The 26,048-nt window shown below is 37.5% G+C and overlaps 1 protein-coding gene across 1 annotated transcript in view; it reads left to right on the top strand.

Annotated features, from left to right (window-relative positions):
- PPP1CB (protein phosphatase 1 catalytic subunit beta) overlaps window positions 1–24,502 on the top strand; it is a 28,457-nt gene extending 3,955 nt beyond the window's left edge. The window contains exons 2-8 of the mRNA XM_031059182.1: window positions 7,724–7,855; window positions 11,160–11,390; window positions 11,736–11,840; window positions 16,561–16,632; window positions 19,707–19,858; window positions 21,394–21,528; window positions 22,157–24,502. Coding sequence (XP_030915042.1) covers window positions 7,756–7,855; window positions 11,160–11,390; window positions 11,736–11,840; window positions 16,561–16,632; window positions 19,707–19,858; window positions 21,394–21,528; window positions 22,157–22,261 — 900 coding nt within the window. The 5' untranslated portion in view covers window positions 7,724–7,755 and the 3' untranslated portion in view covers window positions 22,262–24,502. The remainder of the gene's footprint in view (window positions 1–7,723; window positions 7,856–11,159; window positions 11,391–11,735; window positions 11,841–16,560; window positions 16,633–19,706; window positions 19,859–21,393; window positions 21,529–22,156) is intronic.
- Window positions 24,503–26,048: the final 1,546 nt, after the last annotated feature.

Below are 26,048 nucleotides of genomic sequence, written 5' to 3'. Positions count from 1 at the left end.
CTACCAGTAGGTGTAGGGAATGGTTTTTGCTTCAATGTTCAGCTAAAAAGGGGATTAAAGGTGATTTTTATGATTGCCTTAATAAAGCTGATTGCATGGTGTTCTTGCCATGTCATGTGTTGTCTTCTAAGAAAGCTGCAAGCTTCATTTTCTTGTGATTTTGGAGGTCTTATAGGTTGTGATAAACATAAAAATTTGAATGTTACTCAACTTTTTAAATGAAAGTTGGATTTTAAATTCTTATGAAATAGAGATTTTTACTGTTAGTTTTAAATGGTATAGAGCATACTGGTCAAATGTGCTACATTTCTTATTTTGTTACTGTCTTAACTAATTAATATATCCAGCCAGCCTGATGGTGTGGTATTATGATACAGTAGTAATGCTTGCAGTTCTAGGCTCTGTAACTGATGCTGAAAAAGAGAGGTGGTTGTAGAGAAACAAAATAGACCTTAATGATCTATTGCAAAACAATATAAATAAACCATGGAGATGAATCCTGAATAAACAGGAGTTATTACCTGGCTTGATGTGAAATCACTGGATAATTTGCTACTAGAAAAATAAACAAGAATAACTGTGAAAGGACTTGCTTGCAAAGGACTTTAAAAAACCAGTCTTTAAAAAGAGGAAGAAAATAGGCAGTTTTGGTATGTTTCTAGGAGGGTAGGTATTGTATTAATCAGAGAGGAGGGATAAGAAATGAAGTTTGTTTCTGGGTTTGTACAGCAGTGCAGCTATCAGCCACTTCATCTTTAGCTTTATAAGTGCATGACGAATGGAATGGTTGGCCTGAAACTCCGAAGGCCAGGAGCCAGCGCCAGGCACTGTGCTGGGGTTCTTTATTCTGCCTGCCTGTTTGGCCACTTGAAGGCTCCATGATTCACTAACTGTTTCATTTAGATACTCTGCAGCGCAGGTTTTGCTTGAGTCATTCCGTGTCTTTCTCCCTGCTCAGCTAAACCATAGTATAAAAAGAGAGAAACACTGTTCTTATTTAAGATAACTGCAACTGTAAAGTGTTAAAATTTCTTTTAAATGCTCATTAGTTACCACCAAAGGTAGGAGTGTAACTTTTTCAGAAAGGAAGAAACCGCACTGTGAACCCTGGTCTGTGGTGAAGGCAGCCTGCTATATTTGGCTGTTGCTCACCAAGGTCAGATGCAGTGCTCAGTGAAGGGGCTGTAGAGGGGAATCCACTCTTAACTGAGGTGCCTTTCAAGGTATTGGGTATCTGCTTTGTAATTTGAAACGTTGAAATGAACCTTCTGTTGTGTGATTTGTCTTTGTACATTGACTAGGACATTTTAGTTTTGCAGTACCATCTTTTCTGCGTTTTGAGGTGGTATTTTGTGTTTGTTTTTTGGTATTCTTATATCAAGCTTGATATAAAGCTTTTTGTGTATGTATCCCATGTAATTGTCTTGGTTAAGTACCAGTGACACTGAGTGCAGAAATTACCTCCAGCTTTTTGTATCATAACTTCAGTAGCTTCTCTCTTTGGTTCTTCTCAGAAGTTACTTCATAACTTTTGTAATTTACCTCCACCTTCCTTGAGTTTTAGGAATTTTATTAGCACTGCTTTAGGAGAAAAGAAAGTCATCCTTTGTGAAATAAGCTGAATTTCTTCATTTCATGAAATTTTTATGCTAGGTTAGCTTTCCAAGTAGACCAGGACAGGAATTACTATCACTGTGTAATACAGCATTGTGAGAGGCTTCTGCCTTTGTTTTTGCTGGTTGCTTGAGTTTTAGCTTCAAGTGTACTTAAGCAAACAGTAAATGCAGAACATGTGATCTTGTCCTTCAGCATTGAATTGGGCAATTCTTGGAACCATGTATGATACAGAATGACTGAGACATCAGTTAGTTTGTGGAACTTCTGTGTAAGGCAGCAGGTGGTCCATGAACAGCTAAAGGATTGGATAAAGGTTGCATGTTTTCATGGGCTTACTGGAGCATCCCCTGAAGGAATTTTACATAATTGTTTCTAAGTAATTTCAAAGCCTCTTCTCCGTGAGTATTAATTTTGCTGGATAGTGTGTATTTGAAGAATGTAAATTCAAGTTTGGGTAGAACAGCACCACTTCATTGTTAGGGGTTTTATCCCATTAAAGGCTTAGGCAGTCTCTTACTCTTCAGTGAACTTGTGCTTGATATTAAATAAGCCTGCTAGAATGAGTTCATAAGCAATCACGGTTCTTTAGCAAAATACTTAATATCAAGGTCATCCAGTGAAGGCAATTTTAGAAAGACTTTAAGGTTACTTGGATGTAAAAGCACAGTTTTTCAGGAAAAAAAAGCTCCCCAGAAGACTGATTATTCTATTTTTAGTGAGAAATTTGGGTGATGTACCCCAGGAAAGATGCAGGGTTGCTGGGTACCCTGCAGAAGAGCTGTATGTTCAGCGATCTGTCCTTGCTGAATTGAGCAAAGTTCTAACAGGTTCCTTTATATTATTGTTGTCCACCAGTGTAACTCGTGAATGAGAGCTATTCTAAGCTTAGTTCTGTCACAGCAGTTCTGAAAATTTAAAACTTGTGTTGCTGGCTTTACTCTCTGTTTTGCTGCAAGGTAGGGAGTGGCTGCTTCTGGATAGCAGCTGAACAAGTCAAATAACAGAAGATATTCTGAGGGAATATAAATTGGGCTTTTAAAATTCAGAATTGCTTTTAAAATCCAGTATGGGATTCTTGACTTAAAGTCATGAAAGTATGTTATTTGGATTTAAAAAATACTAGGAGCAGATAACTTCAGAACATATTTCCAAAATCAGTGTGAGGACTGCTTGTTTTTTTCTCAAGTCATAGGTAATGCTGCCTTAAGCTTTAAAATCTGTTCTGCTCCTACTATTGACAGGCTGTTCAACATTTGCCAAATACTCCAAAATACTTTTAAGTAAAAAAAAAAAGTTAAATGTCGGAGTTGTTAATCACCAATGATTAAACATCCCACAGAATGTGGGGGGAGTGTAAGCTCAAGGGAATTGCTTGTGTGCAGTTTGTAAAATTGCATGCTTGCAATCTTGTGTTGTAGTCTGGGGGCTTTTTTTTAGATCTGCTCTGGCAAAATTAACTCCTAAAGCCATAATTTCAGATGTAAGCTTGGCTGGAGCTACTGTGGAAAGAAGCGGAAGCAGCTCCTCACTCTTTCACTAGCCCTGTCTCAAGTTCACAGAGGATATATTCTTCACCTTGGGGAACTATTTAGATTACATTTTTGATTTGTTGTATCTTTGTCCTAGGAAGAAAATATCGGTTCACTGCAGTTTACTGTGTGGCCACATAAGTGCATGTCTGCAAAAAGAGCAGAGTGAATGGAAAGGAGAGTGCTTATTAGCAATAATGCTGACCCGGTTTTTTATGATACTAGGGAGAAGTCTCTGGGTTTTGATGTTATGATAAAACTGTGAGTGTTACATCCAGTAAACTGGACACTGTGGTCTTGGAAAGCAACACCAGGTGAATGCTTAGGGTAGCTGTGCATACCATAGCTGACTTAGTCATTGAAGAAACTATTAGTGGTGGCACAAAATGAGCAGCTTAGCAGCTTAGGCACACCAGAAGCAGTGTGACAGAATAGGTTAAATACATTTTTTTCCATTTCATGAAAGGCTATGGAAAATAGCGATGGAAGTGGAATTTGGAACGGCCAATTCTTGACCCGCTTTCCTTTTCCTTGCCAGTATTGCCTTACATAATCTACTACACTCTGGCGTAAGTTTAGAGGGATTAAAAAAAATTTTTTTTTGCTGAAGTTTTTCTTACTGCCACTGTGCAGCTCATGTCTTGGATTGAGAATTATTGTTACTGAACTTCTTAAGATTGCTTACCAATGATTGTGTAGATGCAGAGATTATTCTAGTATTAATTAGAGTAGCTTTTAGGTAACTGTAGGATCTGTTGTGCTAAAATGAGTCTCAGTGTTCAATGCATATATTTGCTTTTATTCCTTTTTATCCCGTGCCATGTCACTCTGCTTGAAGCTCACTGGAGGAAGGGCTTGTTCTTTCACAGCACTGTGCACGGGAGTTTGTGTATTACAACAGAAGTACTGTCCCTACTGTCCCTATCTAAAGGCTAATTTATGCAAATCAAAACTTGTTTACAGCATTTTAGATTAAAGAGATTTACCTTAAATGTTGATATATTTCTGCGGTGGGTAACTGACAGCTGTTAAAAATGATGGTTTTCCCAATGCTGTCAAAGGCTGTTTGAGCTACAGATTTTGCAGTGTGTGAAGCTATGATTGGAGTGGTTAGCTATAGTAATTCCTAAATGAGTCTGAAAAACATCTTCTATGCTCTTGATCTGGTTCTTAGAACCTCCCCTTCAATCTGTTCTTGGGGATTTGGCTTTTGAAAAACTAAAGGCAGTGCTGTTTCCAATCCATACAAAGCTCAGCTGAGTCAAGGGAACTTGAACAAGATTCTAGTTGTAATGTAAGCTGCTGAAATAAGTGCTTAGTCTTACTTGTGTACTTGTACCACAGCTGGGGCACATCTGTTCTGGATGACTGCTTGGCAAACCTTCCAGTGTCTTTGTGAATCCAGTGAAGTGCTGAGCCTTTCAGGGCTCACAGGAGCCTCTCATTTCTCAATATGTAGTACCCTTGCTGATCCAGGAACTGTGGGAGAAAACTGCTTTTATCTTAACTAGTAATGATGATTATTCCTCATGAAACTCCAGGTTTTGTGTTACTTCAAATGCAACTGAACCTGTGTGTTTACTCTGGAGCTGCAGACTGTTTGGGTGGAAGGGGCCTTTGCAAAGGTACAATGGCTCAGATCTGCACCCTTCCAAAGGATGGGAGTGCCTGATCATCATGTGCATGCTGTCTCCTCTTCTGAGAGTGATAGACCTGTCAGAGTTCTAGAAGTGTCTTCTAACCTGGGAAATCTGAAGTGAGGTAATAAGTTGCTTAGTTGATTTGTCTGTTAAGGACTTGCAGCGTTTAGAGCTCTCCTGTTAGAATTAAAGAAATACCATCAAGGCACTGACTTGGCAGTTAATTATGAAGTCAGGGACTTCATGTTCTCTGTGTCTTGCTTCTCATGAAAAAATCCAGCAGCACTCAAAGCATCAATCGTATAAAGCAAATGTTCCAAGTTTAAACCTCTGTGTGACTTTCAAAGGGAGCTAAAGGCTGGTGTTGTAAGAAAAACTGATTGGGTCAAAGTTATTTAAAGTATTATGGGCACCCTACTTAAACTGTTACCTCAGTTTTGGTCTCAGTGCTTGCTCTGGTGCTGCTTCTGGTAATGTCCATGTGGTATATAGTGGGCTTTCCTGGGTTTGAGTTCCAAAATTAGAGTGGATATAAGTGTATGGTTCTGCTTCTTGGTTTTGATCTGTATGAAATGACGTCATTCTGGTACTGCAAGACATCATGAGAGTTAAATACGGAAGAGAATGTCATTGCTTATGGTTAAAAGAATGCACTGTCTGTAGTGGGAAGACATGACTGGAAAGCTTGTTGTGCTGCATGGTGCTTTGATGTGACTTTGTTGCAAGCTATGGGTCTAAAATAGAGCAATTGTTTAAATAAAATTATAGCCATTGTAATATGAAGACTCTGCTTGCAGTTTATATAATGGCAGTTTATTGTGCCTGTCAGAAAGAGTCCCAGGTCTCTGATGGGGGATCATTATAAACTATTGGAACACAAGCATTTGAAATTAGGATTATTGGAACATTTTGGTACCTCACAAAGTGGATAGTGAAGTCCTGTGCAAAGTTGTCAAGCCTGAGGTTGGTTGGTTGTGCTTTTTTTTTTGCTAATAATGGGGCTGAAGATATATCTATAAGAACGTCGCTCATTTGTTTGAAATGTGATGGAATGGAAGCCTCTAGGCATATACTGTTTGCAAGTCACATTGATTGTTTCTGATGTCTGCCTTTGTATTCTTCTAATATGTAAGTGAACATCTTAATGCATGAGGAATAATGACACAGAAATGTTGCTAAAATGCTGTTTACTTTCTCAAGTGTAGTTGAAATCTTAATTAGCAAGAGCAACGTGACTTACCATGTCATAAATATCACCTGGTAGTGATTCACTGAGCAGCACTAAAGGAAGTCCTTTATGACACAGCCTTTTTCTTGTGAGGTTCTAATGAGCTAAGCATTTACAATATATCCTCAACTTCAGAGATACTATTCCTCCTGCTCTTTTGGCACTCAAACTAGCAGTCCCAGGATCTAATTTTGCATCTCTTCCCTGCTTTTGAAAACCGCTCTTCAGTTCTTTCTCTTCATGTGTTCCTGTGACTGCTTCCTAACCTCTGTTTACCAAGTGTTTATTAAAAATAAATATTTATAGCACAGTGTTGGCATGGTCAGATGTGCAGTTACACTGGGACAAGTATGCAGTGATAACCAGAGCAGTAGTACGAGGTGACCTAGGACAAACTGTTTTCCCTCATATCCTTTCTTCCCCATTGCACAATGTAGATAATGCTAGATGTAATTATACTGACCTCCTCTATATAGTAGGTTTTCTAGGATCTAAGAAGAAATACAAGGAAAAGGGAGGTTATGTTAATTAAAAAAAAAATTGACAAGCTTATTTACTCTTCTGTTTTGAAGAGGGAAAGCAGGTGACCTAGGAATTTGCTATGTGTGAAGAAATAGTTCTTGCTCTTCTGTTCACAAATTTATTAGACTAACTGAAGTTGCAGCTAAATTTTATGAAGTAAAGTCTTACTATACATTAATTTGAAAACATTTGGATTTGAGCTGCAAAAGTTGCATATTACCTTCCCTTGAAGGTACTACCATGGTTTGATGCTGAATGTTACTTTCATCTAAAACAGATGGCAGGACAGGATGTTCGCCTGTTGTAGGCACTGATAGATTCTGGCTTATTTGTTTGAACTCTGAAGTTTGGTTTGTGCTGAGATGCAAGACTGAACTGGCTCGGCCAAAGTGACAACACAATTGTTCTATTTTGCTGCCTCATTAGACACACTGCAGCCTCTGACAGGAATCCTACAGATACTTGTAGAAAGAAGCAGCTGCAGATAGACTTGCCAGAGGATATGGCTTGGAGTGCAATGACATGCAAATGCTTTTGATTTTATGCTAAATATAGGTCTGAGTGCCTGACTTACAGGTTTTGAGAATTCAATTTCACTTCTAATTAGAATGTTCTTGACTGTAAAGGTTTCAGTAATTTAAGAGCCATTATATATGAAAGTTCCATCAAACTTTCATAGTTTTTAGTGTGATGTTTCTAATATGGCAGTTCCAGTTTATTTAAACATAATAATGTCTATGATTTTTTTCTTTATATTTAACTAGTGCTGTTAAACTTAACAGTCCTAAACAAATTTACCTTGTGCTAATGTGGAAGTGTTTTCAGGTTTTCTGTTCTCAAGATTTTTCTTGTCTTTTATGAATACTCCAGCATAAAGGAATTGTTAAATTAAGCACTTCTTAAAACTGCTATTTATTCAGATATAGACAAAAGCACAGCTTAAATTCTTCTATCCTGAGACCTGATTGAACAGGAATGCATACAGATCTTTAAGCACAGTTTACTACAGTATCAAAGATTAATTTTATGATTCATTGGACAGCGTAATTCCAAGATGTTTGGTACATATGTAAAAGGTGATGCTGTCTTTTTGTCAAATATGGGTTTTAAATACAGATTATCTGCATTTAGCTATTGCTGTATATCTGTGTGGCAGTTACCTTCAACTGTTAAATATCTCATTTCAGTACGAGGATGTCGTCCTGGGAAGATTGTTCAGATGACCGAAGCAGAAGTTCGGGGCTTGTGCATAAAATCACGGGAAATATTTCTTAGCCAGCCTATTCTTCTGGAACTAGAGGCACCTCTGAAAATTTGTGGTATGTAAGCTTGATAAATACATGTTATATGTAGGTCTATTTATCTAGTTCTGTGCTAGAGGGATTGGAAGAATACTGAGTCAGGCAAATGAGGTTGAGTTGGGATTAGACGGAGGTCTTCAAAATCTTGAATGTAGTTTTCAGGCAGCTAGCACTTGGTACATTGCCAGTGCTGCTCACGCTATTTTGGAGCAAGTTTCTTTAGCAGTAAGGACTGCTTGTGCCCTCATCCAGTGCAAATTTTGCAACCTGTTCCTTGCCTGCACAGAGCTGGTGCTCTTCTGATCACTATTTCAAAAAGTAGTTAGCTGCTTTTAAAAGGCTCACATGTTGCATGTTGCAGTTGCTCACCTCACAGCATAACGAAACAAAGACCTGGTGAAATGAAACACTTGAAAAATTGAAGGCATTGTTAGTCTTTCAATTGAGAGAGTGAAACTGAATGCAGACTTAAATTAGGCTTAGTTACCATGTAGCAAATTCCTTGAGCTTTACAGTATGTTTTAAAAAACATCAGTATTACTGTGAAACACAAATACAGCATGTGCATTTTTACCTCACTAGGCATTGTAAGATGCTAGACTTCTTCCAAAGTGCACTGCAACTACAAGCTTGTAAAAATTGTTTTAAAAGTTCTGTAAATACCAGATTGTAATCATCCTTCAACTTGCTTATTGCAATAGACAATGCCTTTGAAAGCATAAAATTCCTTGAATTAGATTAGTTGAAGTGTCATATTATTAAAGGGGAAGCAATCTTTGTGTTCATTACTACTTACATCCTCAAACATAGATTAGCTTCTTCTGGGCAAATGCAATGTTTCTTACATTGGGAGGATATTACCAATTAAAAAAACCCCAAACCCCAAAATAAAACAGCCAAACCCACAAACCAACCACAAATGGCAAAGTCATTTTTAAATGACTAATTGCTTGGGAGGGTGGGGAGGAAAAACCAGCCCAGCTTGCCTAATGACATAAAGTTGAAGGTAAAATGCAACTTTATCATGTTGTGGTTTCTTTAGACTTTTTGTTGTAGTGTAGTCTTATTGTATTCCTAGATGAAGAAAACACGGAAACTCGGGTAGGTTATACATAAGTCAAAATCTGCAAAGAATAATTTTCCTACTTCAAAGTAAAATGCTCCTCATCTGTTTAGATGGAGGCAGTTGAATGGACTGTTAGGTGTGCAGTAATAGGTGTAGCTAATGCACAGCTAAATAAGGCATTTGTTATCTTAAATCGGATTCCAAACACAGTGAACGTACCAGGAAGTGTCAGGTGCATCTAAATTTAATATTGGAGCAATTGTCAAAGCTGCATTCAGATAAAAGCAAAAGACTGATGATTGCTTTCACCAGAAGCAAAATATGCAGCTGGTAATGCTTTGAACTATTACTTTTGTGTGTTCAGGCTATGCCTGAGGAACCATAATAGGATTGTCTTGTCTTACAATCAAGTCAGTTCAAAATAAGCTCTACATCTCAAATGGCTGTGTTTTAATGTAAGATGAAAGATGCTCTTATGTAAATGTCCATTTTAAAATAGATGTGGTTTTTAATGTAAGTCTTATATCTGGTAGACTTCAACTTGTGCTCACATGAAGCTGTATTTTAAAGCGCTAAGTGCCCTGAATGGAATGGCAAATGCCTTCGTACCTTTGTAAAATTGTTTCTGCAAAATGTTTTTACCCATTAAGTGCATTTGTCCCTCTGGTGCATGTGTGTAACTGAAAGTAGTTATAGACAACATAATAATAATAATAATAATATTTTCTGGAGTGTGTTTACTTGGCAGTTCATTCTGTTAGTGATGAAGTCTGGGGATTTGATCACATGGTTCTGGAGTACTAGACTCAGCATAGAAACAATTTGTTGAGGAGTCCTCTGCTTCTTCAGGTTGTGACCTGGAGACTTCTAAATATCAATTAGAATACAAATAATTCTTGTTGCAACATGTATGAAAGAGATTTTAGCCAGTGAAGCTTCAGATTGTGACTGAAATTGGGTAGTGGATACTGACCACCTCTATTAGAAGAAAATTGGAAAAGTGATTCTTCTCTCTGAGTGAGAAATAGTTATGGGGAAATGCTGCCTAAAGGAGGAAGTATTGCATTTTTCATGGAAAGTTTAAAGGATTATAATAGAGCGTGTACTCTTCTTACCATTGTATGCTTTAAGAGTTGAACCAGAGAGCATACTGGTTTGGGAACCTTTTATCTTTTTTAAGATGAAAAAAGTTATGTGAGTTGTTCTTTTTTCTTTTTTGAGGCCATAGTAGCTCATGCATAACTGGAGAATAACTCTGCTAAGCGAAGTCAGGATTTTGTCAGTGAACAAGCAACAATAGTGAAGATACATCTATGTAATGCTTAATGTACAGGGCCAGGAGGTACTGAATCTACATAACATACAGCTTGTACTGAAGGCTTTTGGCATATCTGTTTTGGATCCAGTCACTCTGATAATAAATTTTCCAGTCAGCTGGAATACATTGCATGTATGCTGGAAGTTACTGTAGAGCAGTTTTGGCCTCTTCACCCATATGGACAGCTCGGAGATAGTTTAGCTTTGGCTGCTCTGATGTGATGCACTGTGCTGGTGTAAATGCCACACAGAGCTGTTCTGTGGAAAACCTAGCTTTAAAACTGGCAGTGGGGAGAATAACATGACAGGTATTTTTCCTAACAACAAGCTGCAGGGTTGATTATCTTGTTAGGGATGGAGTCTTTTGAGTCTGTGTTGCTTGTTACATGCGTCAAAGGAGGAGTTAGTCTAAATGCTGGGGGATGGGATTCTTAGTGCAGCAATGTTATGGAAATTGACCTTTCAAGTGAGTGTACTTTGCCAGCGCAGTGTTCAGTTTCTCTCCAGTCTGAATTCTTCACTGATCTGTTTTTGCAGTAGATAATGTCATTTTTTTTTTGAGGTATGTTTGCTTCCTGGTCATATACCTGTTCAATTAGAGGTTTTCTTTCTGACCTTGTTTTAATTTAAGTGAATGAATGCTTGGTTAGAAAGCTTATGCTTTATTGTGAAGATTTTTGTAGCTTTTGCGTTTCAGACTGGCTTTGTACCTGACATAGCAGTTGTGCAGATATGATGAGTTATTTATATCCTGTGAGTACTTCAGCTTTAATATTAGCATGGTTCTTACCTTTGTAATGCATATTGCCAGTTTTTAAAGGGAATATTAATGCCTTTTTTAATATCACTGAATAAAAACTAATTAGCTGGCTTAAGTTCTTGACTTGTGTAAGTTTTTATCTTGTTGCACTAATCCTTGGTAAACTTTTTTTTTTTCAGGTGATATCCATGGTCAGTATACAGACTTGCTTCGATTATTTGAATATGGAGGATTCCCACCAGAAGCTAATTATCTTTTCCTTGGAGATTATGTAGACAGAGGCAAACAGTCTCTGGAAACAATTTGCCTATTACTGGCATATAAAATCAAGTACCCGGAAAACTTCTTTCTCCTAAGAGGAAATCATGAGTGTGCTAGCATCAATCGAATCTACGGATTTTATGATGAATGTAAGCAAAATCTATTACTTTTGGAAGACTATACAACAGACTAATACTTTGTTTTGGAAACACTTGTAGTGGTGACTCTTGTAATGAAAGGATTTAAATATTCTGTGAACCTGCTTTGAAACTTTCTAAGTTCCAAGCCAAGGTTAAAGTCACTCTGGAGCGATATTATTTTTTTCTTCTGCTGTCCTTGAAATGCTGTTGTAAGAGACTGAGATGTAAGTGTGCTCACAGAAATAAAACCCTATGAAGACAGTTTGCTAACATTTTTGCTTAGGCTCTGATATGTATTGCAAGTTGTCTTTAAAAACCAGCTTCCTCTTCCTAATATCACACACTGTTTTTTAGGCAAGCGGAGATTTAATATTAAGCTGTGGAAGACCTTCACAGACTGTTTTAATTGTCTGCCTATTGCAGCCATTGTGGATGAGAAGATCTTCTGTTGTCATGGAGGTAAGCTGATGGCCGCTTTTAAAAGCTGTATCTAAACTTGATTTTGGGCTAATGCTCTACCAAATGGAGTGTGGCTGTGTGTACCTGATATTTAGCTGGAGATATTTAACCTTGTGTTGTCTGTAAAGGTCATGCTTTTCTTTGCACCGGTCAGTAGACTCTCTTTTTTACCTGATACACATGGCCCTGGTTGTGCCTGAGGGGGAAGTGGGTCTGTAAGTATTCCCAGCAGTGTATCCCTCCCTGAAGGTTACTTAATGCTGGGGTTATTGCCTAATTTGCCACATTACCTGTTGCTGTTACTATATATCAGTGCAGCCTTCTCTAACATTGGCATCCCTAGCAATGAAGAGTGGCTGTCACAAGTAACCTTGGCTCTCTGCTCTCAGCTTCTTTAACTGTTTCACAGCACTTTGGTGGGCGGGACCGCTGAGGTCACACAGTCAAGCCTGCAGCTTGAAGTGAGACATTTGTTAACACTGGAACAGCTTGGACATGGCTTGCATGGACTCCATAAAACCTTTGCTGCTAGACAGTCTACATTCTGTGGGTACCTGTCCCAGTGCTGCCCTGTTGGTGTACTGAAAAAAGTGTTGGGTGTTGATCTGACTGAGGACTGTGACTTGTCTGGATATTGCAACATATTTGGGTTCTCTTCCTTGTAGAGCAGGCCTTGCCATGACTTTACAGGCAATGATGCTTAGCAGGTTTTCAGAAGCTAGCAGTGTCAAACAGTTGACAAGAATTTCAATTACTTGTAGAAAAAGCCATCCTGCCTTTTGCAGCTGTGTTTGCAACTGCCTCCATTAATAAGCAACTTAATACCTTTCTCTGAGTGATCTAGAAATGGTTTGGTAGATGTCACACCTGTGTTGCCAGTGAGATGGAAATTAGTGGAAATGAAAGCAATGCAGAAACATCTAGTTTGAACACGTCCGTTTCCAGACTTCATGAGGTTCTATTGATGGCTGCCATCCTGCCTTTGTTAATTACAGGTATCAATTCAAGAGCTATGCCAGTATGGAATGTGCTTTAAAAATGGTCTGGAGTATTCTTGTGTCTTGTATTGAGAGCTTCTGCCTTCACTGCCTGCTAGAATAAGCTAATAGGGTCTTACACATAACGTGCTCTGAGATGTTGTTAAGTCCCTGTAAAAACATAGTTAATGCAGTAATACACTTGGGTCTGCCAGTCTGTGGGTAGCACTGACATGTCAGAATTACTGTTTGTTTGCAGCTCATCTTTTAATCTTATTCTCAAGCCATGTGGTGGTGTTTTCTTCTTTTAAAGGACTGATATCTATCTTATAAGCTAGGTCTCATCGTTTTAAAAATGTGAGATAGAGTCACTTCTGCACCTAGGTAGCCAAATACCATTGGCTGAAAACCCGTGTAATAAATTTGTCTCCAAAACAACTTATGAAAGAATTACTGTTTTACTATCAACATATGTTTTAGAATTTTGGTTTTTGGAAAACAGAGCACGAATAGTAACAAAATACTGGAGTGTTTCAGGCAAACAATTATGTTTAGGCAGAAGATAATCAAAGCAGCTTAGCAGGTAGAGCAGAATTCTATGCATTTGAGACCTGAACCATGAGAAAGAAGCCTTGAGAGCTATTTTTCAAGAAAAAAGATTTAAAGTTTCATTGTACATTGTAAATGGGGTGGTGGGGTGAGGCATGTGTAAATTAAAAGTTTTCCTGCTTGACTAAACAAGAGGTTATTTTATGCATAGTATGCTTTTAAGGATCTTTTTATGAAAAGCAGTATTTACTTTGTTATTTATTGCTTATTGCCCTGGAAATTGTACAGGCTTAGTCTGTAACTGAAATTATTGCCACTCTGAACTGATCTGTAGCTGTGAAACAAAGTGAAAAGATTACTAAAGTGCTGTGTGCTCCTAATAAATGGAAGTGGACGTTCAGCACAGAAATAAGTTTTGCCCTTTTTCCACTTTTCTCCAGTCCTATCCAAACTGCATTCCAGATCCAATGAAGTAATGGACTGTCAGCGCCTTTTCATGATGTTACTACTCTAATAGACACTGAGGCAGCAGCACAAACCATTCAACTCTGCTGGAGGTTGAAGCTAGCATATAGATATAAGGTAGGTGCCTTTTTTACTATATTGCGCATTTTTGCATAGTTTATTTTAAAAATATTGTCCTCTGGGATATAATAAAACTTTGCAAAACCGCATAACATAGTAAAACAAAAGGCACCTAACTTCAACCCCAGTAGGCCATCTACAATAGTTTAATATATTGAGTCATCTCTTTTACCTAAACTTTTCTGGATATCTGTTTTGAGTTACCCATCTTGCAATATAACTCAAACTTCTCTTGCTACCCCTGCCTTTAAAATGTTTAAGCTAGTGAGAGCATCTTTCATTGTATCTTTTCCATCAGCTCCCTCTCTTCCCACATTCCTCACACATGTAATAATTTGTCCTTTTTTTAAGGCTGTCCTCTGAACTAACTTCTGACTTTGCTCTTTATCTCACTTCATTAAAGCTTATTCCTTAACTATTTCTGACTTCTCCCTTTCTCTCTGCATTGTATTCTGTACAGCATTGGTCCTTTTATCTATGACAGCACTCTAGCTCTAATCTTTAGAGAACTTACATGGTTAGTTTCAAGTTTCTATAAAGTAAGTCCATATTGTAGTGTCATATTGATGGAATACATTGGTCTTACCACATTCAATTGAAACTCTGAGATGGGAGTTGTGTTTGTACAGTAAAATACTGCATTTATGTAGTATTTTTAGGCTCTGGAAATCTGTTTTTCTTGTGACATTAATGACAACAAACTGGATGTTGATGTTTATCTCTACTTAATTTACATAGTATTCAAAGATTACACTATAGAAATTAGTACCTATCACACTTACTTTACCAATTCCACACAGTCAAAGAGTGGTTCAAATCAAGTTTGATGAGTCTGCCAGGAGTAATGAAAATTCTTTGTTTTCCCTTGGAGAAGAGGTGGTCTTATGCTTCAAAAATATTGTATACTGAGTATACTTAAAGGTATTTTTTCTGTGCTTAGCTGTTGTGACAAGACAACTTTAATGGTGTACTTTGAGTACACTGTAGGTTTCAGCAATCACTTTACTGGCAGCAGCTTTACAGTGAGCTTTGGCATTCTTATATCCTCCAGTCAACACTGATCATGTAGGACTTGTCTCAAATTCATACCTACAGGGAAATCAGCCATTTCTTTGTGTGCAAGGGGAGTTAGGAAAATACTTTGGGAAAGAAATGGTTAGAAGGAAGTCTGCAAGCCTGTAGGCAATTTGGTGTAGGGTTTTGCTGTTTTGCAGTAATGCAAAATAGCACAAAAATGGACAGCCACACAGTTGAGACATGGTTTGTAGTAACATTTCCTTTTAAAGAATCATAGAGTGCTTTGAGTTGGAAGGAACATTAAAAAGTCACCTAGTTCCCAATGATCCTGCTGTGGGCAAGGAACCTTCCACTAGACCAGGATGCTCTGTCCCATGCAGCCTGGCCTCGAACACTTCCAGAGATTAAAGGTTTATTTTGGGTGCAGCCTGAAATGCTGAAAGCTGTAACTTCATAGAAAGTCACAGACTGGTCGTGTTTATTTCACTGAGACTGCCCATTGCAATCTCTGGGTGTGTTGCCATGTGCTAATGAGATGTGTGTGCAAATAGATCAGATTGCGGAAGGGTAAGTGGTAGATTCATCAAAGTTTGAAAGATGATTTTCTACTAGACTTTATATTATTATTCCTGTATTGCTGTGTTTATAGACTTGATTAATACTCCCTTCAAGTAGTTTACTGTTAGATCTCCGGCGTCCTTTACAACCTCAAGGCAAGAGCATGAAAACATTAGCAAGCTGATGATGATAGAAGGCTTTTACCATAAGACTGCTTCAAGAAAAATAATCTAAAATCTTCATACTTGAAGAAAAGTTCCTCAAGTCTGTATCAAATGCTTTGGTTCCTGTCAAATATCATTGTTCTTGTAACATATACATTGCCACTGTGCAAACTCTGATGTTAGCTGAAATTATTTTACATGGCAAAGTGACCTTTCCAATGACAGCTTTCTTCTGTCCTGTTCAGAGTTCTGGACTGAGTCAAATTGATATGGTTTGTTAACATGAAATGTGTTTCATCAGAAATTAGGTCTTCATGTTCTATTTTCAAATTTGCAGCTTTCTTAATTAGATACCTTGGCCTAAGTAATTTAAAACATTTAGGACTCTTATTTAAGGACATGTTAAGGTGCTGTAGCATCTAGCAGGCTCTCTTTCATGCCTGTACGCCCCAAGCAGAGGAGCTTTAGGGTGTGTAAACTCCTCAAAGGGTGTCTTTGGAATACCACGCTTTAGTTGTAGTTGCATGTTAATGGTTAAACTGTTGAAAGGTAGCTGTGTCTGTACTAAGTGTTTTGGGGTTTTTTTTGAGTAATCAAAGTACTGTGATTTTATAATTGACTTAAACAGTAGAGCTACAGTAGATGACAACCTAAAAGGATGGTGATGAGAACCCCTTGCTAATTTCACTTGCATTATTCTTTGTCCTCTATTCAGCAACTTAATTGTCTTATAGCAAACTGCCTTTTGTTTATGTTGCAGTGGAAACAATGGATGCTGTGTGCCTTTGAACCTCAAATCTTGTGTTCTCTGGAACCCTTTCCACAGGTAAAATGCGTATATGAGTCACTTGTTTTCTTGTACTTTTACAGGACTGTCTCCAGATCTCCAGTCAATGGAGCAGATCCGGAGAATTATGAGACCTACAGATGTTCCTGACACAGGTGAGTGATGTGGAATTTACTGTAAATAAGTCTTAATGATGAAACAGGTTTAATCAATTTCTGTGCAAGCAATGTAGTGACTTAACCTCTGTTCACAGTAGAGTATTCCTTGGTGCCTGTATAGGATGTGAGCCCTGTTCCTCATGATGGGCTATGCTATCTGATGTGTTAAAGGTTGTTGTATGTGTTGTTGTTTGTCATAGCAGAGTAGGGTATGTTTTTCTATACATGTTTTTGGATACATTATTCACAAGTTTCCCTTAGAACATCTTAGAAATGCAATGAAAGATAAAGGAAACTGAAGAGGTTGTTCCCCTTGCCTTCTTGGTTAGGCACATACAAACCTTTTAGTCTATCAAAGAACATAACTGTTCGAAGTTAAACAGTAAAACAAAGTTAAATATCCTGGGTATTTAAGTATTTGGGCTTCTCTCTATTTGTCTCCTTCCTCATTAAATTTGAAAAATACAGCACTTACTTCACTGCAGTTGGGATTTCAATTGCATCTATCAATGTACTAGTTGTGAAATTTTCTTCTACTAGGTTATTGTTCTGTTTATAAATGTTGGATGCAAATTGCTAGTGCTTTCTGTACAATGTTCCTTTGAATGGCTTTAATCAGTCTTGCTCAGTGTCTCATTTAATACAGATTTCTTTACTAGTGGATTGAAAAGACTGTTGAGCAATACAGTGGGATAGTTTTTAAAGTGTTGATTTCAACAGTAGTCTGAAATTAACTTTCAGAGGAGATATGAGATCTGAACCTTTTTTTGAACGTAAGTTACAATAAGTTAGAAGAATTTTGTTTCCTGTAATATTCTTTGGCATGGAGTAATTCAGGGACTAATGTTAAAGTATCTACTGTCCCTTAAACAACACCACTTCTGTGCAAGCCAGTATATACACTACTGACACTAAGATGCATTATAGAGTGGCGAGAGATTGTTTCTGTAGTATAAATTACTACACTGTTTGTCCTTTTATCTACTTATTCACTCAATGCATAACCAAATAAATGTCAGCACAAACGAGACAATCTTTGCATATATCAGCGTTCCCAGAAAAGATGGTTTTATTCAGCAGGCGAATAATAGTGCATGAGGCACCTCCCACTTCAGGAATGCCCTTACAGAACATAGTTCTTGTTTCCATGGACACTCCACTGAAATCGTTTCTCTTCTTAGTACTTCCTAAAAATAAGTATGCAGATTTTTTTGTAAAAGGTTTTGATTTTGTGTAGTGTTAATTTTGCTTTCAGAAGCAATAGCTGTGTGTGTACTGTCAGAGCTAAAAAGAAGTGTCCCATCAGAGGCATGTGTGCTGTGGTGCAGTGACCATGGTCTTCGTCTTTTGGACCTGTTTAAGGAAACCTGTTTTACATAATGGAAGTAAATCTTGCAGAAAATTAAAAATAAACTGAAGTAGTCTCACTTCCATTAAAGTTTTAAGCCCTTCAAAGCTATCCCTTTGTGGAGGGGTGTCACTTGGGGAATATTTGTGTTGATACAAAAGTTTTCGTAGATGATCATGTGGCTGTGCTAGGATTAGAGCATTATGATGGCTTCTTCTAGCCTGATGAAAAAAAGCTTTGCAACTTCAAGTGCAATTTAAAGACATCTTAGGACAGATTTGCCTATTGTTCTCTATGACCCTAAAGATTATATGATTTTGGGGAAAGAATAGAAGAGGAAGCACTTGCTAAACAGTTGAGACAAGCAGCTTCTATCACTTGTTAGAAACTCATGGTAAGAAGCCATTAGGGATTGCAGGGCAATTACTGTTTTGAAAAACAAAGTTGCTCCATATGGAACTAAATTTCAGTAAAGTTTTTGTCATGCACTGGTTGTATTCAGTAGTTTATCTCTAGATGGAATTATTATCTAAAATCCAGTTGTACTTGTTCTGTTCTTCTAAAAACAAATCAAATTTTAGCCTGTTGTTAGAGAGGAGCTGTGTCTGGCGCCGAAGACCACTTGATAAATATATGTAAATATAAAATGGTATAGTCGCACAATAGGTTTCAAGCATTGGTTTGCTTGATTACAGCTTGAAGGATCTGTTGTTTAAGAAATAATATCTTCTATATTTTGTTTAGCAAGTAATCAAATGTAAATGTCGATCAAACTTCTGAATGGCAGATGAAGGAGCCTCCTAGCTTATCTTTCAAATTGTGAGACAATGCTGTTAAGCATTTATATGCCTGTGGGCCATCACAGGTAAAGAAAGTACAATGCCTTTCAAACGTTTGGGGGTTTGTTTGTGTTCCAGTTGGATTGGCCTGGTTCTTTCACATGCCACTATTAATGGAAAGTTCTGTATGTGTAAAGGCATTGCAGTCGATCTAGAGAAATCTTTTTTAATACCTGGTGTTAACTCCAGAGTTGGCTGACCTTTTGTTGGCAGCAAAAAAAAAAAAATCTTGACCAGTGCTGAAATGCCAGAGAGGTTTATTGTTCTAGCTTAGCTTCCAGGCTGGCTGTCACAAGGCTTTTTGAAACAGTCGACAGGGGTCCTAGCAAATTGACAGTGCTACGTGAGACAATGTATCAGTGTTTTGCTGTGTGACATTTTGATTTAGTCATCTAAGGTTCTTCATGAATGATAGGAAAAGTAAGAATCAAAGTTGTTTGTGTTCAGAAACTTAACGGGTACAAAAGTACTTGCTGCCTTTATGTCTGACCTTGCATAGGACTTTTAAATTTACTGTGGCTTTCAAACTAAGCTTTCTCGGTGAGCTGTGAAATTGATAGTTGCCTTTTAATACACATGCACTTTAATATTTTTCAACTCCTTTAATGCTCACTGTAAACCCACTGAATATTACAATAAAAGATTATTTCAGAGAACTATTTGAATCTGACTTTTTTCATCTCAAGGCTTTCTCAGTGGTGAGGGGGTAAACAATCTCGAGATTCAGACTGTACTCTTTGTCTGAGTTGCGGTGTAAGTATTGTTGCATTTGTTGTTAAGGCTTATTTTCTTTAGGCGAGTTGCTCTGGTAATTACAATAGAACTGGTTTGCATTATAAAATACCTCCTAAGACTGGCATTTTCACTTTTATTATCTTTTGAAGGTTTGCTCTGTGACCTGCTGTGGTCTGACCCAGACAAAGATGTGCAAGGCTGGGGTGAAAATGATCGTGGGGTCTCTTTCACTTTTGGTGCTGATGTGGTCAGTAAATTTCTGAATCGTCATGATCTGGATTTGATCTGTCGAGCTCATCAGGTAGGAATTTTGCTGCTGTAGCTTCTTAAAATCTCTCCTGCTCCTTATCGATAGTGTATATTTTTGAATTTAGTTTGCACTGTGTTACTTCTAGAGAAAAAAATCTTCCCAATAAAGGGCCTGTAAAGGCTGTGTCCTTCTGTTGGCTCATGTTGAACTGTGTCTGATGTCAGTTGAGTAGAATATAGACACTGGATTTCTCCATTGTGGTCTTCCTTTTGTATTGTACTGCCTGTTAAATGTTAGACTGATGTATGTGAACATCACCGGTAAAGTCTCCAGATTTGAAGGGGCAGAGTGACTTGAATTTGAGATTTACGCTGAAGTTTGAGTTCTTCACTTTCAGCAGTAGACAATTCCCTGGTAGTTCTGGCTTGAACTACCTCTACTTTGCTTCATGGAAATATTAAATGCATTTTGACTATCTCTACAAACAAGTCTGTACATAAAAATTTTCACTGTTGCCAGTATTTTGGTTCAGCTATCCAGAGTATTTTGACATAGATTGTTTGTATTTCCTTTATTTCAGGCAGTTTTTGCATTGCCAATCCTGAGCACACTTTTTTATTAAGTTACTTCAAGCAAGAGTGCTACTTAGTGGACATCAGGTTTCAGTTTCCTGTATAACATTTCAGTTTCATTATTTAGTCTATTTTAGAAGCTCCCTCTTGCTGTGGAACAAAAATAGGCTCTTTATTCTGTGTCTCTGTTAGGCTTGGGTACACTATTAGAACACTTAAATTATTTTCTTTATAATTTTACTGCTAAAACATTAGAGAAGATTTAGTGTTGATTCCACATGCTGACTGGATTTCTTAACTGCTGATCAAGATTACTGCCAATTTTCTATAGTTATATAGTTGATTCAGTTCTTTATAAGAGGAGGATGATATCTTATAGAAGATCATGATGATTGCACCAAGGTAAGCAGTTGGGTGTAGTTGTTGTAAGACATTGTAACATGAAGATTTTATTTCAGAAAAGGGAACATCCTCAGGTGATGCATCATACTTCTTACACAATTGTGAAGGTGTATTATGCTCTTAGTCAAGATCTGGCAGAATCACTCTTTTTATAATTTTGATGCTCTAAAATCATCTACACTTGAGGTGTGTGTAGTCAACACCAATTAAGCAAAACTTAATTGTTTCAAGTTGCAGTGAAGGTGGTATCCAGACCTTGTGTGCTCCAAACTAATTAGGTCAAACATCCACATTCTGTGTATAAAGCATTAAATGCTGGCAATCCTTACACTGGCAGTGTATAATTGGACTTCAACTATGAAAATATTAAACAGTCTAGCTGATGTGTGCTTAACATTTGAAGTGTCAGACATGGAGTGTGCTATCTGGCCTGGAATTCAGTGTCTGGTAAGATAAAATGAGTGAACTTGTCCTGTCTGAAAGTCAAGACGTAAAATAGCTGTTTGATGAGTTCCTTTATCTTTCTAATATAAAGTCCAGTTTGCATCAAGTTACTTTTTTTTTCTTCAAAGCTTTGTATGTGAGCCGTATTGATTTCTCTGGTGTTGCCAGGTGGTTGAAGATGGATACGAGTTCTTTGCTAAACGGCAGTTGGTCACCCTATTCTCAGCTCCAAATTACTGTGGAGAGTTTGACAATGCAGGAGGCATGATGAGTGTGGATGAAACTCTGATGTGTTCCTTCCAGGTATGGTATATTTGTGCAGTAAGATGACTGTAGGTGTTGGGCTGTATGGACCACGTTAGTGTGCTCGTGGCTGTGCTGGTGGTTAGTGTAAAGCAATATTCTTGGGCTACAGAGGGGACTGCACAGGAGGCTGGCATTTGTGAGCAACTGGAACTGCAAACCAACTGTTCTCCAGAAAACTGGAATTTGATATTTTCCAAACTATTGCATATTAAGTTGTTAATTCTATTCAAATGCTCATTTCAAAACTTAAAATTTAATTGGGTGATTTTTTTTTTTGGTCATACCTAGTGATTGGAGTACACAATTATGCAAACTAATGGTTATAGGGACCCTTTTAATATGGCTGCTTTGATCATTTTTTAGTCCCTATTCCTTCCTGGATGTGTTTTCAGCCCCTTTTCTTTCCCCTTTCCACCTCAACATAGTGGTAGAACTAGAAGGATTTAGAGTTGCTGTTACTGTTGCATGTAGAACTAAGAAATTTGTAGGGTTGTGATGTGATTTCCACCTGCCCTACCATCCTCATTCCTATTGTTCTGCTGAACAAGGTTTCATGTGGGCTTAACAGTCTTTGAAATGTTTTTAGTTATTGCTAACTCAAAGGAACTTCTTTATTTTCTCTAAGATATTGAAACCATCTGAAAAGAAAGCCAAGTACCAGTATGGTGGACTGAATTCTGGGCGTCCAGTCACTCCACCTCGCACAGCTAATCCACCGAAGAAGAGGTGAAGAAAGGAAATAATGTAGAAAACACCATCAGATCTGTCAAGGACAAAACTCCATATTACAGTATATAATAAGTGTGCACTGTAAAACCATCCAGCCATTTGACACCCTTTATGATGTCACACGTTTAACTTAAAGAGACGGGTAAAGGATCTTTATTAATTTTTCTAGTAGAAAGATGTGCGACACTGTATTGTAATAAGTATAGCTCCAAGTTCTAATATCCAACATAGAGGGGAAAAAAATTAGGAAAAACTATTTCAACTACATATTCACATTTACCACGGTTTTTAAAGTTGACCAACATCCCAGTTAAAACTTGGTGTAATAGTTAAACCAGATGAGAGCATGATGTTCCATTTGTGTAATGTGGTCTTATTGTTGCTTAATTGCTTTTACTTTGGTTATTTTGTAGCTAGAATGATGCGAATATGGTATCTAGTCTTATTTCCTGGCTCTTTGAAATTGATATGAGGAAGGGGCTTTCTAGAACAGCCATTGATCTCTTATCCTCCCCCTAATCCCCTGTTTTTTCATCATAATGCCGTGTGCCCCATTATAATGCAAAGTTTATAGTACAGTAGTCATAAAAAGGCAAACTGAGTCCCAAATGGCCAGACTGGACAGCTTGGCAGCCAACATACATTAAGACAGAAAAACCTGTCCTGACCTTTTAACTTAAACTGCCACACAATGAATTTGTGCACTACACTATTTTAAATTATTGACGTAACACTGTGCGATGGCACTTCATTTAACTTAGATAGGACAAAAATGGTATTGCCTATTAGTTGGTAACTTGATTTAGTGGTACCTTGGCTTTAGTTTTATTAGCATGAAACACCTTTGGCATGCTTAGCTTCCAGGTAACTTCCTACCTGCATCAAAATTCATCTTACGTAGTTCCACAGAACATGAAGATCCTTATTTGCTAAGCCTTTGAAAGCTGACATTCTTTTTCAGAAAAGGGTGTGTTTAAATGGATGTTCTTCAACATACAATAGGCTAGATGATGGGTGGTGAGCTGAAAATGCTACGGGAATGTCCAACTTTATAGTAAGGCTTACATCACTAAAGAATCTATCATTTGGATTTTCATGATCAAATTTCATATACTATTGTATAGACTTCTGCTTTGTAGTGTACTATAGTAGCAATAATTTCTGTACGTGATCAAGAGTTAAGCAGTATTTTCAGTTCTCTCCTTTATTAAAAGAGCTAACATTGGCAAATGGCAAGATATAGAGAAGATACAAAATATATAGTAGGATAAATGAACGGCACAGATTTGTGATGCTTTAGGATGCAATACTTATTGGACACAACTACAAAAGCTTTTACTGAATACTGTCAAATTTGTTAGATTCTTTGGGGGAAGGCTGCAGATTTACACCATTCTAAATGTGCATCAGTAGATGTAAAACTCTTGACTTCAGTATTGTCTTTGAAAATGTTAAATTGAGGATTCTAGTAACTTATGTTTTATGAACTGGCACATTATATAATGCAAGAGATATATTGATTTCTGACACAGTGAGCAAGTTCTTTAAAATGGATTTAAGTCTCTTTTCTAATTCCATTTTGTTTTAAATGCATATTTTAAATGTAGGATTTTTCATTTAGTAAAAGTTGTCTAATTCATTTGAATGAAGTCTGACTGGTTATTTTAACATACCTGACTTACTCAAAACGTGTGGAGTTGGTTGTTTTTAAAGAAAAGGAAGTCTTACAATATATCTATCTGTTACTGATTTATACTGGGTTGGTCTGTGGTTTTGAACAATGGTTTATTCTATCCCACTTTGAAGCAAACATCAGTTTCAATGCTTAAAATAAAATTAAGTAGATTTTTTTTCATGTTGTTCAAAGACACTTGTTCTTGAAAGTCAGCAGAAAGAGCTGTATGAGAGTAACTACAGTTTGGGACATGGTAATTAATGAAATCTAATCTGTAAGCATTGACATGGTAACTTTGTGCTCTAAGTCAGTGCTTACTTGAGATTTATTTTTGCAAGTTTTGAAAATGCTGGGTTTTACCAAGTACCAGCTTCTGTGTTACCAAACATCTGGATTAACCCCTTTCCATTTTTTCTTTTGTTTCTGGAACAATGTCTTCTGTATCATAAAATGTCCAGGTGTAAAGCTGTATGTTATGTGAGTACCTAACATGCTCGCCTGTGTTAGAGATGCTATGTCAAAAGAAAAATAAAGTCTTCGGGCCTTCTTCTGTGTCCTAAAGAAATAGGAAATTTTTAGTTTGTTTAATGGCAATAGTAAGCCACATTGGGTGCTGGTATTCTGAAGAATTGCTATTTTTACATAGCAGCAGTCATTTGGAAATTATTGGAATGTTGGTTTGATTTCTGGAGAGTTGGAATGTCTGCTAACATCCCTCATCATCTATATGGTGGAAAACACGCATGGTGTAGTAATCTTACCCCTACAGATATGACTGATATTCCATACTAAAAGCAAGTCTGATACATAACAGAACTCACCACTTCAACTTACATTTACAGGGTTAGTATGGATCTCTATTTTTAATATTGTCTGTTCTGGGAGAAGTAGAAAAAATAACCTCAGTAATTCTGCACAGATAAAATTAACTTTCTTCCATGGAAATTGCTAGTGGTCTAATGCCTAATAATTTTTTTTCACATAAACATCTTGTCTATACAAGCCTTGAATACTGTTAAATAGCACGTGTAGTGTGCTGGGAATAAACAGGAACATTCTCATATGGGCTGTTGAGAGGCATATAAAACATTACACCATTTGAGATGTGCTTTTGCATATTTACCCCCCCACCTTTATCTGACAGTAATATTCATTCCATATTTATAGTAGAGTACACATGGCACACAACCTCTTGTCCTGTTCCTTTCTGGTTGATGGGCATGTTGAATTTCCCAAATACTAATTTAAAGTATGCTGCAAGGGATGCAGTTTTGGTCTCTTTTGTGTTGATTGATACAAGATGCTTATTTTGCATCACTTTTTTTGTATGCTTTATAGTGCTCAGTGTTTTCTATGCGTAGATAATTGTCCGCTGCTTTAAGGGAGGAAAAAAGTTTCTTATAGTTGTGGTTGTGCTGCTCTAGTACCTTGAACACTGTTTTTGTTTAGCACATTGGTTGTAATGATCTGGTGTATTTCCAAAAACTGCTGTAGAAATAGGCTCAGTGAAAACAGTGTGAGGGTCTTAAACGAGTGGATTTGGTTTGCTGCATATAGACACACAAGAATACTTGTGGCCACTGAAGTCTGAGTTGGTAATTTTGCTTCCAGGTTTAGTGTGATTAATTGCAAGTGTCCTGCTGCCAGGTGTCACCAAGTTTCAGGAGCCTGTTATGAAGACAATCTGTGTTTGTCCTTTACTCTCTGTTGAGAGGGAGGCCAGTAGGTAGGTGTGACATCATCTTGTGACAGCTTGTAGCAGCCCAGTGCTGTGCACTGCTGTGCATACATTTACTTGCCTGGGGAACTGATGGAAATTGATCTGATCTGCAGAAGGAAGTTTCTTTTACGGTTAGTAATTTTACATCCCTGTTGTAAGCTTGTTTCGTTGTAGAAATCCACCTTGCTGTGTTTTTGCCAAAGTCAGAATAGATGAACAGAAAGGTATCTTTAAATGAAGAAGTGTTCCTGTCTGTGGCTTAGCTTTTGATCAGTCTAAGTGGAACCTGCCAGATTGAATTGCTGGAGCTCTGTATGATTAGTTTGGGGCTAGGAGACACTTTTTTTTTTTGCTCTCTAGCAATAGAAATATAAAAGACACTATTGCTGTCGA

Source organism: Geospiza fortis, unplaced genomic scaffold (assembly GCF_000277835.1).
Source record: "Geospiza fortis unplaced genomic scaffold, GeoFor_1.0 scaffold41, whole genome shotgun sequence".
Lineage (NCBI taxonomy): Eukaryota > Metazoa > Chordata > Aves > Passeriformes > Thraupidae > Geospiza > Geospiza fortis.
Note: the sequence above shows the minus strand (reverse complement) of the source record. Positions and strands in the feature narration are given on the sequence as shown.